Genomic DNA, 20,528 nt, shown 5'->3' on the forward strand with positions numbered 1-20,528 from the left:
CGGAGGGAACGCGGGGAAGGGAGAGACGCGTGAGAGAGAGAGAGACGCGTGAGCGCGCGCGCGCGCGGTAGGGGCGGGGCGGAGGCCGCGGAGGAGCCCCCCGCGCGCGCACCAGAGGCCGCGCGCGGCGCGTGGCGGGCGGGAGCGGCGCGGGGGGAGAGAGGCCGGGCCGGGCCGGGCGCGTCCCCGCGGGGACGGTGACAGCGACAGCGCTGCCGGGCCGCCGCGGAGCACAGCGGCCGCACCAGGAGGAGGAGGAGGACGAGGCCGCCGGCGGCGGCGGGCCGGATCGCATCATGGCCTCGGGTGGCAGCGGCGGCGGCGGCGGCAAGATCCGGACCCGACGGCACCACCTGGGAGCCGCGAAGCCGCCCTACGCGAGGGGCAAGCAGCAGGTGATGTCGCGGGTCAGCCCCGTGAACCCCTTCCCGTCCTACCCCGCTTCTAACCCCGGCGCTCCCCTCAGCGGCGGGAGGAGGCGCCCCGGAGGCCCGACCCGGCAGAGCCGCCTCTTTTCTCCGCCACCCTTCCCCCCTCGCCGCTCTCCACGCAGTCCCACGTGCGCGGCTTCGGGCCGGGGTTTCCCGGTGGAGCGGCCCGCGGGGAGGGAGGAGGGAAGGGTTTCCCGCCGGGGCCGCGGGGATTGTGGGATTTCCGGGCGCTCGCCCCGCTCCGGCACCGCCGGGCTGCGGGGGGATTCTCGCCTCTCCTTTGTCTCCCGCCTGTCCCCCGCTAGGCAGGAGCAAAGGCGGGAGGAGGAGGAGGAGGAGGAGGCGGCTGGGAAGGGGTAGGTGCGCATTCCCTCTCCTCGCGGCTGAAGCGGGCTGGCTCTCACTCCGCGGGATGCTCGTTTTGTCTCCGGGCTGCCACGGTTAAATCGTGGTTAAATCGATCCTAACTGGGTTATCAAGTTAGAGTTACTCGTCAGATTTAAGGGCATCTCTTCCGATATTTGGCTTTCTTGATAAATTCCGGGTTGCAGATGAGTCTGTGAGAGTGCTGGGTCATTAGGCATCTTCCGTTGTTGGTGTGGGGATGTATTGTGGTGGGTTTTTTCGTGGGGTGTTTTTTGGTGGTGTTTTGGTTTTGGGTTTGTTTTTTTTTTTTTTTTTTTTTTTTGTAGGATGCTACCTGAAGAGCCCTTCGGTTTCTTCAGTGGCTTGCCTGTACCTAAACCTGCTGGTGCAGTGCGAGCGAAATGTAATTCATAAGGCATTTGTTCTCCTTTGTATTGTAGGAGAGAATAGACGGATAACAGAAAACAACAGTTTATAAATTGCAGTACAAAGATCCTATGCCATTTAGAGTGGCTGCAGGGAGTAGAAGCAAAGATCCTTCCCAACTCCTGTTTGTCAGGGAATTTCAAGATGCCTCGAGACAGTGCTCTGGAAATGCTTTTCACGTGTATTTATGAACCTGAAATCGACTGTAAAACCAAAGCATTTGCATTATTAAATCGGTAATATAAGCCAGGAAATTAAATATTATATGTATAATTGAGGTGTATTATGCATAAATTGTCGTTCAATTAGTTTATGTTATTTGGGAAGTACTATACTTAATCCCTTTTATAGTGCACTGATCAGCAGTGTTGTCCTTGTAAAGCAGGCAGGGTGACGCTTCATCCAAAGAATCACTGCACTTGCAGAGCAAATGTTGAAAGCTCTTACGTGAACAACAGAGTAAAGTTGAAATTGCAATATCCTGCACGTGGTGATACTCTGTAGATGAATTTAAAATATTTAGGTTAGATGGTTTTCTGATTATTCTGATGTCTCTCTGTGCGTTTTCTAGTAGGTATATTTAAACAATGGGGCAAAGCATACACGTGCTTGGGGGATATCTGGGATTCAGCCCAGAGCATGGGTGCTGCAAATCAAATATATCAATCAAATTAGCAAGTACTATATTGGGGAAGAAATGGTAAATAGGCAAACAGATAGGTGTCAGATATGGGCATTTGTTGTAAAGGATAGCTTCTTAACCCTATGTAGCTTGCTAACTTGTGTTACATACAAAGGTGAGCTCTGGGTAGATAGGTGAACTGGAATTAATTGATAGATGTTCCTGTTTTCAGTATAGCATCCACTCTGCAGAAAATATTCTGTGGTTTGATGTTGTCTCAGTAATGAGTTTGGGAAGACGTGGAAGTGCTCAGTGCAGTCTGGACATGATCTCCTGCTCCTCTAACTAGTATCAATAAATAAGCTCATAGAAATACTGTATTAAAACTGTTAAAAGTGCTTGGGGTCAAGACTGCAATCCAGAAAACTCAGTCTTATCATCAAGCTCTGAAGGTGCCTAAGCACTGAATGCCATATTGCCAATATTTTTAAAGTTCTTAGGATATCTGATTCTCTTCCACTTGTATGAAAGATGAGTAGCATGATGGCAGGCTTACAATAGTAAGCCTGGTGTGTGTTTTTCTGATGTGGTTATGCTGTCATAAGGTTGTTATTTTGCCCTAGTCTCCAAAGAAGCTTGGTCAGGTGGGAATTCTCCAGTTGTGCCCAGTGTGCTGCTGTGTCCTATTAAGTGCAGCAGCGGCTTTAGAAGACATTTGGAAGAGGAAATGCTGCTGCTTTTCAAAGATGATTAGCTAAAGCATTTGTTCAAAATGTGGTAGACCTGCTTCGGATTTCTTTTTTGCCTAGAGGCATCAACCTACATCATCCACTTTCTGGGCAAATATCCCAGTTGCCAAGCTGTGTGTTGTCTTTGAGTTCTTCTGACTGGAACTGTGTTATTACCCAGAAAAAGAATGTGTGATTCATTGAGCGAGGAAGAGGATGTATAAGAAGATGTTACCTTCCAAGAGTGAAGACATACAGCCTCATCCATGATTTCTGAAGTTATTTATTTCATGTATTCTTGGAATAAACATGCAAAGTGCAGAATTTCCTGCCATTTTCTCCCCAAGAGCCTGATAGAGCCATATTTCATTATGTTTGCATGTGTGCTTTTTTAAGTGTAGAGTCTTTTTTTAAACCAGTCTCAGATATGAGAGATGAGCAGATGCTGCTTGGAGGATGTGACTTGCAGTTTGTATTTTCTCTTGGAAGATGGAGATATAGTAGATTTGCCCCATTAATGAAGGAACTAAACCATGGTATTCCTTTCTGGGCTACCATCCTGCCTTATAAAAAGTGCACTGTCAGCAGCTATGTTATTAAACCAAGAAATAAAATGTAGCAGCACCACGAGGTAAGGATGGTATCTACTCACCCACCATGAAGATTTGAGGCGTGGGAGTTACATCTCAGAATGAAAAGTGCCTTTTTTAGTCTGTTTGGTGGGTGTTCTTAGAGTAGAATTGTGGAGTTCTTCCCATAGACTATGCTTTTCTAGGGGCAGAGTGTTGACACCTCCACACCGACTTTAGGTTGTGCTGTGCTCAGCACGCTGTTTACTTGGCCATCCCCTGCTGAAATATCCTGCCTCCTGCACTTCCTAAGAAGCTTAGACACTTGGGTTAAAATTACAGCTTCTTTGAGAGCTAAACACATGCCAAGTGAGGGAACTGTTGTGTCCAGGATCTGGGTTTCATCTTCCAGATGTGGCCCCAGTGTTTATAAATGCTGGTTTGTCCTGGTCATTTGGATAGACTGATGATGGGAATTACTGATGCGGCTGTGTAAATGGGAGGGATGTTTGCATTGCTGGCTTATTAAACTGCTTCTAGAAGAGTACCTGTATGTTCCTACTGTTAATTTTATGTTTAATTTTGTGCTTTGGTGTGTGTGCATGTGCTGGTTTAACTTGGAACAGTGCCATTCTCATTCAGGTAACAGATTCAAGAGATTTTAAGTGTGACTTAGAAGAGAATAAAATAACTTTACTTGGTAATTTTTGAATTTTATAATTAAGCATTCAAATGAAGGAGTCAGAGACTTTGATTCTTCTGCACTTTTATTTAAACTCATACAGGCATATTTAAGCATGAGAAAACAAAAGTTACCTTAAAAATGTTTATAACCTTCCCATAAACTTCTATATTCACATTAAGCTTTAGCTTAGAGCTGTTTGATATTAGAGGTAATGTCTATAGATTAAAACTTCTGCTGAGGAGTGATGTTTGCCTTTTTTCCTATGTCTGTATGTGCCAGTACATATTTATAATGTAGATGTTCAAATCCAAAGGTGTTTCCCTTGATGAAACCAGTGTAAGTCTCTGCATGTATTGTAGTTGGTCTTGCACTATGTAGTTAGGACATAAAACCTGACAAAAGGGACCAGAAGGCCACTGGAAGCCACGTCCATTGGCCTGGGTCATGAAAACCTCTCTAGATTTTGTGAGTTTCACCAGGTCACTTGAGACATCCTGTAAGGTTCTTCCCACAGGGACTAGCTACAGGACTGGGGGCTGAAAACTGTATGCAGCAGTGTCTAGAGCATTACACTGTCACATGAAGCTGTCTAGAAGGTAGGCCTTGCTTGGCAGTGACTGCAGGCAGTGGGCAGAAGGGATGTTACAAACTGCCAGGTTTATTTTGTGAGGAAATTTTGAAACTGATGCTAGAGAGTTCTGAGAGTATCATATTGAGTGATAAAACTTAGGTAATGTTTTCTAGACCTTAAACAGGAAAATACTAATTAATAAAATCTTTAATAAGAGTGTGTATATGGACCTACAAAAATACAATTGCATTAACTCCCGTCAACACTATTGTACCTTGAAGCACACTTAATGTGGTTGTATTTGTATGCATTTCTGCTTGATTTGGTTTAGTAGTGAGTTAGTACATTGAGCTAATTGAAAAAATGTTTAATGTGTATTGAAAGCTTTGTTTTAAAAGATGGGCTAATAGTCAACATTTGAAGTTTTGTCTCTGTCCCAGCAATATCATACTGTATTAGCAAAACCGGTGTTTAAAGTTGGCACTTGACTTTCTACTGCTACTGTAAACAAAAATGTATCCTAATTGGGAATAGATATCTCAGTTACAAAACTGAGATATTGACAGTTTTCTCTCATTTAGGCTAGTGGTACTGTACATTTGTACAAAATGTTAATTACGATTGCTGTAGTATTTCATTAATATTCTGAGATTTGTTTCAAGGGTTGTTGTGACAGTCTTGGAGGCTGTGAAGTGTTGAGGACAAACAATATGAGTGAGTGGTATCTCCAGAGAAGAAGAAAGCAGATGAAATAATTGACTGTGTTAGCTGGGACACTGCAAATTGTCTTTGGTTGCTGGCAGCACATCACTTCCTCTGAGTTATTTATTCCTACAGTCAGTAATTAGAACCAGTTCTTTCTCCCCTGCCATGGACGAATTGAGCTGCTGCTGATTCTAACAACTCAGCAGGACAGAGTTCAGAATTTCTTTTGCATGCCCAAAAATGTTTCAGCAAAAGTTCCAGATTGGTGCAGGTGGTGGGCTGCCATAGTGTCATGTGATGAATTCATAACTTGCTGGGATGACTGTCTCAGTGGACATGGAGCAAAGGGTGGATATTTACCTGGACTTTAGTGATGCCTGCAGCATGGTCTCCCATGTTGTCCACTTGGTGAAATATGGACTTGTCAGGTGGACCATAAAGTGATTGGAAAATTAGCAGGACCATTGACCTCAAAGGGTTGTGACCAGCAGTACAAAGACCCAGTTGCAGCCAATTGCTAACAGAGCTTTCAGAGGTTGATACTGAGGCTGATGCTGTTCCATGTCTTTATTAACAACCTGGGATGAAGGAATGGCATGAATCCTCAGCAGTTTCTCAGATAATACCAAACCCCTGGGAAGTTCAGCCCTGTTGTATAATGAAGAATAGGGCTGCCATTCAGGAACTTGACAGATGGGCTGCCGAGAACCTTGTGAGTTTTAATAAGGCAAATGTGAAGTCCTTCATCTGGGACAAAACAACCCCACCTACCTGCTGGACAGCAAGTTGATCATGAGTCAGCAGCACGCTCTTGAGGTAAAGAAGGCCAGCTGCATACTGGGAGGTATTAGTAAGTGTTTGGGAAGTTAAGGGAGTTGTTTTTTCCCCTACATGAAGCACTTCTAGGACTACATCTGGAGTGTTGTGTCTAGTTTTAGTCTCTCCAGTTGAAAAAAGACAAGAAAACATATAGGAGTGAGTCTGGTTGAGAGACACCAAAATGATGATGGCTTAGAGAACTGGCTGTGTATAGGTTAAGAGCAGGAAATACCTAGTAAGTCTACAGAGAAGGTGTAACAAGGCTCTTGTAGGAGATTCATAGCAATACAGAGATACAATGGACTCAAGATGCAAAAAATGGAAATTCTGATTTCATAATAGGAAAAATCTTTTTGCTGTGAGGCTAGCCAGCATATTGGAAGAGCTGCCCAGAGAGGTCTCAAAACCTGGGTAGACTCAGCTGTGGATGATCTGCTGGTTTTGGCCATTCTCTGAGGAGAAGGTTGTAGTAGTAGATGATCTCTGGGGTGCCATGCAGCCTCTGTGTGTATGTGGTTCTGTCAGAGCTGCTGCAACTGGACCACAAAGCACACATGGGCATGGTTTGAGTGTAAATGTCACTGTTCCTCTAGGTTGGTAGTCATTTTGCTGGTCCATCCTCTAATTCTGTCTTTGGGGTTATGCTCTCTCTTGAGGAAGGAGGGAAATAATGCCTCCATCTCACTGTTGCAGTTTTTTCAGAGAAAATACCGAGCTGGCCCTCAAAAAGAGAGTAACTAAGAGGCTTTTTTCTAAGGTTGCTGTTTTGCAGACTAATTTTTTAAAATGTCTTTTGTCTTAGTGGTAGGTCATATGATACAGTTTTCCATTTTTCTGCTATTAAGTTGTAAAAAATCTCGTTTTTTTTGCTTTTTAATGTTCTGTGTAATCAGTTCCGTATTTATTGCACTGCACTTAGCTTGGTGCAACTCCAGTATCAATGCAGGCTGGGACATGAGTAGATGGAGAGCAGCTCTGCCAAGGATTTGGGGTTGCTGATGGATGAGAGGCTCGATATGAATTGGCAATGTGTGCTTCCAGAAAGCCGAACATATCCTGGGCTGCATCCAAAGCAGTGTGGCCAACAGGTTGAGGGAGGGGATTCTGTTCTTCCACTCCTCTCTGGTGAAGCCCCACCTGCAGTGCTGCATCCAGCTCTGGGGTCCCCAGGACAGGAAGGACATGGACGTGTTGGAGCCAGTCCAGAGCTGTGTGCTCTGTGATGCTCAGAGGGCTGGAGCACCTCTCCCATAAAGACAGGCTGTGAGAGAGTTGGAGCTGCTCAGCCTGGAGAAGGTTCTGGGAAGACCTTATGGACACCTTTGAGTACCTAAAGCAGACTTAGACTCCCTTAACTGAAGGAGAGTTGATTCACACTGGATGTAAAGAAGAATTCTTTTAAGAAGAGGATGGTGATACTTTGGAACAGGTTACCTGGAGAGGTATTCGAAGCTCTGTCCCTGGAAACATTCAAGGTCAGGGTGGATGGGGCTCTGAGCAACCTGATCCAGTTGAAGATGTCCCTACTCATTTCAGGGAAGTTTGGACTGCATGACCTCTAAAGTTCCCTCCCAACCCAAAAAATTCTATGAATCTATGTGTGTTGCATTTAAGTACAGGATCTTTGGGTGGGTTTGGCTTACTTGAGACTTCTGTGATTTTTTCAACTAAACACGAGTTCATCTTTACATTCCTGTTGGCTGGGATGAAATGTGTGTGTTAACACAGGTACATCAGTGCACATTGCGGCCTACGGCTGTGAGTAGCACATGCAATTTGTAAATACCCGAGCCAGTAAATTTTTTCTTTTTTTCTCCTTGCTGAGGCTATTTAATATTTTCTGAATGGTTCTGCTCTTGGAAGAAGTTGTGTGTCTTGGGGAACTGACTGACTTTGCTTTTAGTTATGATTGTATTTTGAATCAAGAGTTTTTGAAGTAGATATGTCTCAAGACTCCTTCCCTTATGAGAGCTCAAGGCCTGGTGACTTTCAAGACTGCAGTAAGCCAAACAAAGAGCTAAACTGTTCAATTGTCATTTTCTTTGAGACTGGATTACAATGGGACACTGAAATATTTACAGTAATGAGATATTAAATTTGTGAGACTGTAATACAGATGCATTTGTAATTAGAATCATCCTAAACTAAACAGATGAAAACAAGGTTTTAACTGATTTAAATGTAGCTGTGTTCAGGAATTGCTGGGTGCAAACAGATACGTATTAAATTTATCTATAATAGTATATGTGTTTTATTGTCAGCCCTCAGTATTTGTTACCAAACTTACAGAGTTGCAGAATATATACAGATTCGTAGATGATTTTTTAGTGACTTTCAGTCAATGTGATGAACAAGTATGGCCAGAAAGACACTGCTGCCTCACACAACTGAAGATTACTGCCCTGCAGCAGAGCTGAGGCTACCTGGGCTTTACAGTGTAAATTACAGTTTACCTTAAAATGTCAACGAATGTAACAGTACCACTCACTGCTCCAGCTAAAGCAACTGTGTCCAAGGGTCATTGCTTTGGTTTCTCTTAGGCACCAATTCTTGTATTTTAAAATCTAGTCAGGAATTGTATGCACCAGGGTTAGATGTGTCCAATTTAAAGTAATTGCAGGTTATGCTGGTTAGATGAATGATGAGACATAACTTTTGTATACTGCACAATGTCTGTGTATGATATGTAAAAAGTAGGAAGACTTAGAGTTTTGCTTAAGTACCAGTTTTTCACAGCAAATAACTAAATGCAATTATTTAGTTAGTTGACTTCAATTTGCTTGTTCAAATTTGTGAATCAGATAACAAACTGAAGGTGCAACAGGATTGGCTGTAGATTTTTCAAAATGACTAGTATGTGGTGTTGTCAGCTCAGTTCATAGATGAACATGGACAGAGAAGATATTTCAAAGTGAGGATGTGAATATTTTGCTATATATTGTATCAATATTTTGATAATGCTGCATTATATTAAAAAATTTAATTCCAGTCTTCTGTTTTGAAGACTGTTTTCAGGTGTCAGGAGTGAGATTTTGTAGCTTAATTTTGCGAAATATGCTTCAAACCTTCAAGCCATATCCTCACTAGGAAGCACTGGATACAGGGATGGATTTCAGCAAGCTGTGAGTTGACCTCAGATGGCATTTAACTGTTGCTTCAGGAGTTATTGCAGAATTTGGGCTGCCTGTTTTTGTTTTTTTAGTACATAGCATGTCCTCACTATGTGCCATAGATTAGCCTGTGGTGACACCATGTTTTGTCTGTGAGTGCTTCCAGACAAAATGGCATTGAAAATGTTCAGCTCTTTATTGGGAGCCCTGTACATTTAACAGGTAGCAAATCTGTAGTGCAGGGTATGATGCATTATAGCCCTTGTATGCATTAAACCCTTGGCTGTAAATGCAGGGAAGAGGAGGGCTTTGCCATTGTCAGTTATGTGTGGTGATGCCGAAATACTGTTATGAATTGAGTCTTGCCATATATAGAATACATATAAATAAGATGAACAATTTTATGCCTAAATAGTGTATTTAAACCCTAAATATAAAAATATAAACCCTAAATATAAAATGTGTGTTTACTAAATCTGATAACTTGTGTTAGTGGACTTACAAAGACTACCTGGTGCCATGGGCAATGTACTTCTTGATCATTCTAGTTTGTCCACATGGTTATGTCAGAAATAAAACTAAAAAGAAAAAGTTTAGACTACAGGCTTTCCTTACAGTAAAGATATTCTGAGCAGCATTTCAATTAATATAATTGCAGATACTGCTTATGAATCTTAGCTGGAGACGCACTGTGGCAGCTAAGTTGCAGCAGTCTTCAATTAAAAATATTAATTACTTGGAGTTCTTTCTTAAATTGGGAAAGAAAGAACTTTAAAACTGCTTGTGAACTTGTAAGGGAAAACAATCTCATTAATCTTAAACTTTCTGGTTTTGCTGCTGATAGATTTCCATCTCAAAGTATAATATTGAATGTAATTTACAATGCCCGTTGCTGATTGCTGCTGAGGACTAATTAATGCCTATGTAGTGCTTCCTAAAAGGGAGAAAGAAAGGTACCTTGTACATTGTGGTGTGTTTTGTAATGTTGTCACTGTGTAAACTGAAGGTGTGGACAAAACCGGAGATAAAACCATTCAGAGTCACAAGGGTTTAACCCAGTGGGTTAGGCACTGATTTATTTCTCAGAGCACATACTGGTGTTTTGCTCTCTGTTCCAAGTGATAATGATGTGTATACATGTGCAAAAAGTGCCAGAAAATACCTGAATTTCCCTGAAATGTTTATTCTAAAGCTAACTAGACTAAGGAAAATAATGCTCACTTAAGCAATAAGAAAGAAATACTCTGGCATCTGGTAATATAATCCCTTCTTCATGACTTTCAGGAATAAATTTGAACTAGTCCACTTGCCTTAAATAAAATTGTTGTTTTTCAAATGTTCCATAATTAATAACATTCCTGAAACATAGTGTTCATATTAAGTCATAAGTTTTATTGTCTTTTTTTAAATGAAATATCAAACTCTGCTGTCCTACATACAAATTGAAGCCACTCCCTGAATAGCAAAGGCAGAGTTAGTCTAAGCCAGTCTAAGTCTGCTGCTGCAAGAGACAATCATGTCATGTTTCCATTTCTATTCCTGCTTTTGCATGAGCATCAGTGCTGGCACATGGTAAGCTGCACCAGCAACCTGATGCCCCTGAGGGATAGTCCTCACTGTCAGAGTCTATAGACAGATTTTTGTTTGGATCTTTTTAATAGAGCATTGCTACAGTTTATCATTTGTTTGCTTACATGTGCTAGTGGCAGCACAAGGGAAGGGTGAGGTGAAGAGGAGAATGGGACAGTGTCTTTAATGGCAGTATGGCTACAGGATGATTAAAAGAAGGGAGAAGTTTTATTTAGTGTTCCTCTGGTTCTGACTGCCTGATCGTGCTTTCTCTCAGGCCAGTTCTGGTGCACTGAGCCAGTTTAACTCATTAGCCCAGCAGAAAAACATGTACTATTTGCCAGATTAATGAATTCAGCTAGTATGGGAGAGTAGCCTGCTATGTGCCAGAGCTGGATAAGCTAACTGTGGGGGATGGAGGGCAAGAAAATTCCTTTTTGGTGTTTGGAAGTGGTTAGATTGATCTTCTCTATCTCAGTGAACTTCACCATTAGGGGCAAGTTTTCTTTTTGAAGGCTTACATGATTCATATGTTCTAACAGCTTTACCTTTGAAATTGGAAGCAAGGAAGTCTGTGAGAGGCAAGAAATTGATGCTGTTCAGAGGTGTGTGTACAGTGAAGTGAACATTAGCTCTTTTATCCAGTTGCGTATTTTGCTTCTCTTTATAAATTTCTGTAAGGGTATGACTGTTATATAATTTTTATACAATTCTTTTCGTCCTTAAACCTCCTGGACTGAAATCAAAACAGATTTTTTGAGTAATGTGTCACTGCTGACTGCTCCTGCCAGCACTTTCCTCACCCTATGCTGTGTGAAGGACCCTTACAAATTTGAACAACTGTCTTATTCTGTAAATATTTTTGGCCAAGAAATAGCCTGCTTTTAAGTTTGGAATTCAAACTGTGACTACAAACTACTGATTTTTCTTTCTTTATATAAATCCTTTGAAGAAATGGTATTTTGAAGTAACAAATTATGGCACCTGTGTGTTAACTGATACTTCTGTCTATGTATCTTTTGCTTAGTGTTGCAGCCAGCGTGGGTTTATGAAAGGCAGGTCCTACTTGCCTAATCTGATCTCCTTCTGTGATAGAGTTATCCACTTGGTGGATGAGGGAAAGGCTGTGGATGTAGGATGTCATTTACCTAGAATTTCATAAAGCCTTTGACACCATTTCCCGTGGCATTCTCCTGGAGAAACTAGCTTCCTGTGGTGTGAATGGGTGTGATCTTTGCTGAGTGAAGAACTGTCTGGGTGGCCAGGCCCAGAGCATGGTGGTGAGTGGGGCTGCATCCAGCTGATGACCAGTCACAAGTGGTGTTCACCAAGGCTTAATATTTTTAATATCTTCATCGATGACCTGGACAAGAGGATTGATTGTACCCTAAGCCAGTTTGCAAATGACACCAAGTTGGGCAGGAGTGTTGATCTGCTGGAGGACAGGAAAGTTCTAGAGAGGGATCTAGAAAGGCTGGGTAAATGGGCTGAGGCCAATTGTATGAGGTTCAATAAGATGAAGTGTCAAGCCCTGAATTTGGGTCTCAGCAGCCCCCTGCAGCGATACTGGCCTGGGGTAAGGGAGGCTGGAAAGCTGCCAGACTGAAAAGGACCTGGTGGTGCTGGTCAGCAGTGGCTGAACAGGAGCCAGCTGTGCCCAGGTGGCCAGGAAGGCCAGTGGCATCCTATCATGGATCAGGAACAGTGTGGCCAGCAAGAGCAGGGCAGTGATTGTCCTGCAGGACTCAGCTCTGGTGAGGCCTCACCTGGAATCTTGTGTTCAGTTCTGGACCCCTCACCACAAGGAAGACACTGAGGGGCTGGAGCGTGTCCAGAAGTTGGAGCTGGCACTTGAGGACGTGGTTTAATGGTGAACAGCCAAATTAACATTTGAACTTAATGATCTTAAAGATGTTTTCCAATTTTAATAATTCCATGACCTCATGTGAAGAGGGCTTTGGACCCTCCAAGGAAGGATTTGAGTCTTCAGCACAGGGCTTTGGGCCCTGGAAATGGGCTTTTGGAGGTGAGAAGGGAGGTTTGAACCCTGAGGTTGGTTTTCTTGAGTTTTGTGCCCTCAAATGATGCATCAATACCTTGAACTGAGTGTAGATGCTAAATGCAAAAAGCAAGCAGGAACACAGACCTTGTGTGATTTAATTTCACACAGGCTCTGTGTTCATGCTTGCTTTTTGCATTTAGCATCCCCAGCTAAGGCTCTGCTCCCTAGAAATAGGTTTTTGGAGGCATAGAGGAAGGCCTTGAATTCATTAGATAAAAGGCTGAATCCTAAGTAGGAGGCTTTAGAAGCTGTGGTTTGGGCCTGAAGATGTCTTTGTACTCTATAAGGAAGACTTTGAATTCCACAAATGATGCTTTGGGCCTTCCAAATCAGACTTGGAGCCTTCAGAATAATTCTCTGGGCCCTTCAGATGAGTCGTGGGACCTAAGGAGCTGGCTTGAAACTCAGAAATGAATGTTTGTGCCCAAACAAGGAGGGTTTGGACTCTTGGGTTACAGTTGGACACAATGATCCAAGAGGTCTTTTCCAGCCTTACTAGTTAAGTGATTCCATGATGTCAAGCCAATATTCATTCCTTGGAGTAGCTCTTACTGTAGTTACTGTTGCTATGATGATTGTATACATAGACTTAGATAGACCTAGCAGAGCTACAGACACTTGAGATGATGCAGAGATTTTGAAAAACTGTTTTAAATACCTATTCATAAGCTACTGAGTCTTTCCAGTGGACTTTCATTTTGTTCAGCTTTCCTGCTAATATTTTTTGGGATGACTGTATTTGAGGTGTGAAGACAGCAGTTGATACTGACAGCAGCTCAAACCTCTTATGAAGTAAAACATGTTCATTAGATAAATCACAGCAGTCATGCAGTTGGGATTGCCCCACTGCATCTTCTTGCTTCTTCTTCTTCTTCCATGATACTACATTTGGTACCTGTGTGGCCTGTAGAAATGAGAAGTTATGAACATCAGACTGCACATCAGCACCATGTCCTCTGCTCCCAACCTGAGACTGGGAACTAGAACAGTTTTTGTGAAATAGCATGTTCAGGGTAGCTGTACTGAATGCAGGTGTTCTGGAAGAGACTGTTTCATAATTTTGGCATGAGAAGATCAGGATCTGAGCAGTTTGCTGGAGAATAAGCCTGCTAGAGTTGTCTGTTGCTGTGTCTCTTATATTTCATATCTGAAGATCTCTTGGCATCAGTGAGATGTGTACTATCCTTGTCAGCCTTCTAGAAGCATTAGTGATTCCTCTGTGAGGAGATGGGATGGACAAAGTGCAGAGCTGGTGACAGAAGTAGTAGAGGGGGAGTGCTTTACTCCTGACAGAGTTGGCTTGTTTGCATGTGCAGAGAGGGGGAAAGGGTATTCAAATGCATGTGCTGAAGCATAAGAATACTGTAAATTAGGGTAAGATGAAAATGGCAGCTTTAAAGACAGTTAAGACATGACATTTTGCTGAATTGTTCTGGAAGGAATAAGGAGTATGCATGTTCAAATGTGTAATTGGTCAGTGGTACCTTAACTGCCTGGCTTGATCGGGAATCCAGCCACAGAGCTTTATTGATTGGCTTTTAGCTCTGATGGGCAGGTAAGAGATGATGGAAGGAATTTTTTTGTGTGTATTTGAATAGCCTGGGGCATGTAGAATACTTGCAGGGGGAAGGTGTCTGTTTTTTTAATGGGATCCATGTTTGATGATGGCTCATTAATAATGCCTGCATAGTTCTTTCACAATGCATTTAATATATTTTGCAGACAGAAAATGTAGGTTACTTTACATGTATTTTGCTTTCTCACTAAGCCAGCATTATTTGGAGTATAAAACTATGCTCCTTGTCTAGCAGTGTGCCCAAGCCAGATGGAGCAGGCCATTGCTACTTGGTGCAGTACGGCTGTGCCAAGTTCCAGCTCATGGGTAGGTTTGGGAGGTTACCCTGTGTTACCCAGCTTGGAATGCTGATTATGTGAAGGCTGCCGTTTGTACAAAGGGGTCAAACCAGTCTGGGGTCAGGTATGGATGGTAAAATGTAAGCTTGGTTAATTGCTAGTCCAGCTACATTCTCCATTTACTCATTAGGATTACTAATGATTGGGTGTTTACTCTTCTGGATGTCTATGACACCTTTCATCTTGAGTCTCAAGGTAGCTTTGAGTCTTGAGAGAATTTCCTGAGCAAGAGAATCATACTGGCACCTGTTTTATGGCCAGTAATGTCTTCTCTAACGGAGAAACCCTCTAGCAATACCGAATGTAGTAATGCCTGTTTTTCGGAAAGAGCATTGCCTTGGACGCAGTTTGTGTCCTCACCATTTGCTTATTTTGGCAAATTTTGTCTCATCTGAGTTCCTGATATGGCTTTTATTCATGGCAGCAAAGTATTCACCCCCCTGAAGGGGGTCAGTTAGTCATAAGTAAAGATGAAAATGAGGGGCCGGGAACAGAGCACAGACTGCGTCTTTGCTGGTGCCAGGCACTGAACTGCTTGTGAGCTCTGGACTCACAAGTTTTTGTTGTTGGAAAGCTGAGGCTTAGTATTTATGTAGAATAGCAGGAACACGCTGAGCATGGCATGTTAGTGTGCATGTTAGTGTGGTAATTGTGATAGATGTGTTCATTATGCTGTATTCTATCTGGTTTAAGCTGTCCCAGGCTAGTTATTCTGTCTTTGTGCAAGTAAAAGATTAAATTACAGATCATTATGAAAAACGTCAAATTGTAAATTAAGATGACTTTCTTTCTGTGAGAAGACTATTGTTTTCTACCTTCCCTTTTTCCTCTTTGCCAGCCTAACTCCAGATTCAGGGGTGTCCTCTAAGTTGGTGTTTGTGTTACTGTGTATGAAAGATGTGAATGACATATGGGGTTTTTTTTAACGTGTGTGCTGATTTTTTTAAAAAAGTTGAATACTTTTTTCAGATTTGTTTACTAGACTAGCTACTACATGTTCAAAGAATATTCTCAGTTCTGTACACATTAATAATAATTTTTAGGAAATTTTGTTGCCTAAGCCCAAAAAAATACCTAAGTACCTTGATGCATGTGTTAGCAGCTGGCAATGAAGTTGAACAAAAATCTTTTTACACTCCTGTTGCTTTTCAGTTTCCGAAGTGTTGAAATTGTGGCGGTAGCTTTGGTGCTTTGTTCCAGCTTTTGGAGGTTAGCAGCTGGTTCTGTGGCTGCAGTCAGTGTAAGAGGGGCAGCTTCATGTTGCAAGCGCCCTGCTGCACAGGGTTGAGAATTGACAAGAAGGCATGTTGAAATTTTGAGGACATGATGGGGGACAACAAATGACTGCTGAAAAGAAAACATTAAATAAATATTTCTTACTTGAATGTAAGCATTACAAATAATTGGTAAATGTCAAAATGGAAATGGCTTTTATGTATTCAGTAACTGCCAAATATTAAGGTTTGGAGATACAAAACTTTAACAATACCATGAAATGAAAATTGATCAAAGTGAATCTATTTAGCAGTTCCATAATGAGGAGTCTGTTGTTCAACTGTAGATGCTTCTTCCAAGATCCTTTCAGGATGCCCTCACTGTCCAGAGCATAATAGTGAAGTTTTTGATGCACATGGTTCCTGCAATTCAGCATTGGAAAAAGAAATATTTAAGTTCACTTATTTTAGTAGCTATTTCTGTTCATCACTATTGCTGTAGATAATTGCTGAGCTTCTGGGTTTGATGGTTTTTCAAGTGAAGGTATTAGAAGGAAAAGTCCTCCAAAAAAAGTGTGTACATCAGGAATTATTTAGAAATTAAATTTCTTGATGACCTTGTGAGTTGACAAGCCTTTGGTGAACTCGGGCTGTAGTTTCAGAATGTGGAACTTCTGCCAAGGTCACTGGGAAGTGCAGAAACTGATTGGTTAGTAGTAAATCAATGTTAGGTGCATTTCTATCAATGCATGTTCCAGAAGTATAGGAGTTCTTTGTCACCACCCTCTTATCTTACTCATCTGAATATTGCTATCTAATGTCTGTCTTGGAGGTCTGTGCAAGGTTACATCCCAGACTATGCTGCTGACTGTGTTCCTGTATTTTTCTTTCAAGCTGGGGCTCCTTAGCAGAGTGACCGAATCAGTGAAAAACATTGTACCAGGATGGTTGCAGAAGTATTTCAATAAAAGGGAAGATAAATGTGTAGATATGAATGAATCTGCAAGCGAGGAAGAGAATCCAGTAAACTATCACCATGATTATGCAAATGAAGATGCCATGGTAATTGATGGGAGAGTCACGCCTGAATCAGCAAGAATTAATTTAGAAGGTATGTGAAATATCATTTAGTATTCTGACCATCTGTATTTATTCACAGATTTCTAGTTTTGAATCTACATTTCTAAGGGAGGCTAGAAGCAGCGTTTGGACAGAAAAAAGCAAACAACAAAAAACCCTGCAACACCCAAAGCAAAACGACCAACCAACCAAAAACCCCAACCCAAAATAACCCCACACATAGCAAAAACAAAGGAAGAAACCTCAGGAAACTCAGTTTTTAGAATTGCTTTAGCTTCAAAGTTTAAACATACTGGAAGTTGAATTAGAGCCCTTGGAAGTCATGAGTTAGCTTCAGGTAGTCAACTAGCTAAGTGCAAAATATTGCTAGCATTCATTTGCAAGTTGAGTGTTGGGTTTCATTTTCTTTTTAAAGAATTTGGAATGAAAGTTTATCTAATTGCCTAAGGTAGTAGAAACATAAATTTGTTTTGTTGTCCTGAAAACAAAAGACCAGATGCTAGAATGCCAGAGGAAAATTCCTTCATGTGTCCTGATTTTTTTTTCTTTTCCTTTGGGCTTCTCCAATCAATTTTTTAAATTTTCTTGTTAGTTTAGTGGAGATCTGGGGAACTTTGTTTATGACATTATTCTTTTTGAAATATTTTGTAACATTAACATGTGGCATTGATAATTTGGGGTCTTTGAAAACTATTTAGATCATTGGCAAAGAAGTTTACAACCCTTTTATTATATTAAAATTATTCTGTGCTTTATATCTGTGCCTCTCACTGTTTCTGTAATACTCTGTGAATTTGCATATGCTCTCATTTGAGTTTCTCTTAAATTAGCAATTTTGGGAACTCAGTTTTTAATTAGGTGAGAAATTTTGTCTGACTACATGGTACATAACCATCTGTGTGGACAGTCAGCTGCTTCTGTTGTTGGCAGAATGAAAAGTAATGAGGAAATACCTTTCTCACCAATGTTATCTAATTGTAAATAAGGAGCTTTACTGCTCTCTGTGTAGCTGTAGCTTGAGCATAAGTTTGTATAAAAGAATAGAGAAGGTTTTCATGAATGAGTAGCATGTGTTGGCTTTCCTGATGAATTGTGTGAAAGGACCTTTCAGTAAGAACAGCTGCACAGCAAACTTTCTATCTCCAAGAAATCAGGAGCAGATGGGATCCCTGAGAACCATCAGTAGCTTGTGTTGCAGTTTGTGGACATTGGAGTTAATCTTCCTAGCTATAGTTAATAATTTTTTTTTATTTCATTGTTACTGGTATTTTTATTTTTGAAAGCCTGTTTCTTTGGCTCTGAGGTACCAATGTGCAAGAGCCCGTCTTCCTTTACTTGGCCAGCCTTTGGTCTGATAACTCTTTCATCTCAAACAAGACAGTCCTAAAAATCTATCAGTGCTTTGGAGAATTAATTTCTAGTAGTGTAGTGCTTATGAAGATTGAAGTAGCTAGTTTAAGCTTCAGTGCAAATGTCAGGTAGATAGTGTCTCAAAATTATGTTCATACCCAGAAGTTGTGGGAGAGACTGTAGGCATAGGGATATCGGGCAAGATGGCCATTAATTATTCTTCTGTTCATGTGGCAAGTTGGAGCTGTGAGACCACTTCTTGCACAATGTTTACAGACCCTTTTTATGAGGAAAAAATGCTCTGAGGCCTTAGGCCACATTGCTTACATGTCCTTTGTGCCAAAATCTCAAAAATTAATAGATAGGAGATAATTTGCCTGTAGCATGACCTGATATTGTAGAATTTGGAAGGGAGGATGATGACACCAGAACAAATAAACCCCCGAAAATCTTTGCAAACACGTTTTCATCTTACATATTCAGACTAAAAACATCTTTTTTTGCAAGATGATAAAAACTGCAGAGTTGTCGGTAACTTGTCATGTAATCTCAAATTTTGGAAAGCTTACTTGCAAGCATTATCTGGAAGAGAAGGAATTTATAGATGTTTGATTTAGCGAAACACAGTTTAAGCGCTTGAGTGCAGGGTCAGATTTTGATGAAATTCAGAAAAATCCCATCCTTAAGTACTTCCTAATGCGACATTAATGCTTAGTATTGCAAGCAGTGTTGTTGTAATCAGACAGATGAAACCCTATCTGGGTGAGGAAGTTAAATTCAGCTTCTCTATTTTTGTGCTTAGAACTTGGCAATAAGCATGGCTGTTGATAGAAAACAGGTTTTGGCTTCTGTGAGCTTGTCTGTAGGGAAGCTGATTGTCTCGCTGTTCTTGTTTAGAGCCATCCACGAGCAGGTCTGCGCTGAACTTCTCGGATGTGTTAACAAGGCCCTCCCTTCACCGGAGCCATTTGAACTGCACCGTGTTGGATTCCACAGTCCCACACTGTCAGCCCTCCACATCTTCCACACTTGGCATTGGCAGTCCTGGGCTGTCCCTCGTAAAGGAAATAAAAGATTCTACCTCTCAGCATGATGACGATAACATCTCAACAACCAGTGGCTTCTCCTCTAGAGCATCTGATAAAGGTACCTTTTATGTTCTCTGTTTGATTTGTTTGATAACACAAAGTACTTTGTATTCTTAATATTCCACACTGCCTTAGTAAGTAAAGTAGGAGAAGGTTAGTTCTAGATTTTAGAATTAAATTTAATTTTCGGTATTTAAGAAGTATATAATCCTGTCACCTTTATATTAAATAAATATAACCATGCTTGGAATACATTTATGAGTCCCTGATATTCTAAAGAGTCAGTGCTGATAAATACAATTTTAGCTCAATTATCTGTAAATCCCAAATTGGGATGATAGGAGATGAAGATGACTTGCTGTAGCTTGACAACTAGGTTGATTGCCTAGAAGGAGGAGTGATTCAGAATATGTCACTCAGAGCCAGCTAAATATGAGTAAATACACTTGATAAATAAAAACACAAGATATTCTTGTATGTTTTTTTAACCAGGAGTTGATAAAGCAACTAAACTGATTGAACAAGTTCAGGCTGCTTTCTTTTTTGCTGTTCTTGGTAGACGGCATAATTTGTCAATACTCTGTTGTTTTTTGCCAAATTCAGTAAAGAACGTACACCATTTTAAAGTAAAAAATAACCTAAGACATCTACATTATGTAGAATGTGACTTAGGTGTCTCACTGAGAAATGGCAAACAGCAAGTTTGCAAATCTTTCTAGTCCCCCATATAAATGGGGATGGAGGCATGCTCAGCCAGTTCTCTGGAGACCATAGTTTGACAATTTAGAGTATTAAATATACTCTATTAAAATTATTATTAAAATAAATATTAAATATAGCAATATAACCTGAGTTTGCTAAACTTTTTGGTACATCTCCATAAAACATACAGAAAATATGTCAATAAACTGTCAATTCAGCCTTTGTGTAATTTTTCAGATTTAAGACCTGGTCAGTTCTGTCCTGTGCTAGTTTCCAACCCTCTACCAACATAGGAAAAACTTCGTCATTAGAGATGCACCATTGTTAATGCAGTTCCTATATTTTATCATGAAAGAAGTAAAAATAAAATTGTATTGTATTGGACATGTGCTATTAACTAGTGAATGCTTTTGAAAGATTACTGCAAGATCATGTATTTGCAGTTCTGTGAACAGATTTTAGGTTCAGAGTTGGTACTTGAGTTTCATACCTTATGTGAAATTAATCTGTTTGAAGA

General features: G+C 41.1%; 1 protein-coding gene across 9 annotated transcripts in view; it reads left to right on the forward strand.

Moving 5' to 3' along the window:
* The first annotated feature begins 154 nt into the window (after positions 1–154).
* Positions 155–20,528, forward strand: part of NUP153 (nucleoporin 153) — a 44,294-nt gene continuing 23,920 nt past the window's right edge. For 3 of the 9 annotated variants that reach the window (XM_023919696.2, XM_086841710.1, XM_086841720.1), the window contains exons 1-3: positions 156–395; positions 16,686–16,902; positions 19,119–19,367. In XM_023919696.2, the coding sequence (XP_023775464.2) occupies positions 297–395; positions 16,686–16,902; positions 19,119–19,367 (565 nt within the window). In that variant the 5' untranslated portion in view covers positions 156–296. The other 6 variants (XM_023919695.2, XM_086841724.1, XM_086841730.1 and 3 more) reach the window with 6 other exon arrangements.

The sequence above is a fragment of the Cyanistes caeruleus genome, chromosome 1, assembly GCF_971803275.1.
Source record: "Cyanistes caeruleus chromosome 1, bCyaCae1.hap1.1, whole genome shotgun sequence".
Classification (NCBI taxonomy): Eukaryota; Metazoa; Chordata; class Aves; order Passeriformes; family Paridae; genus Cyanistes; species Cyanistes caeruleus.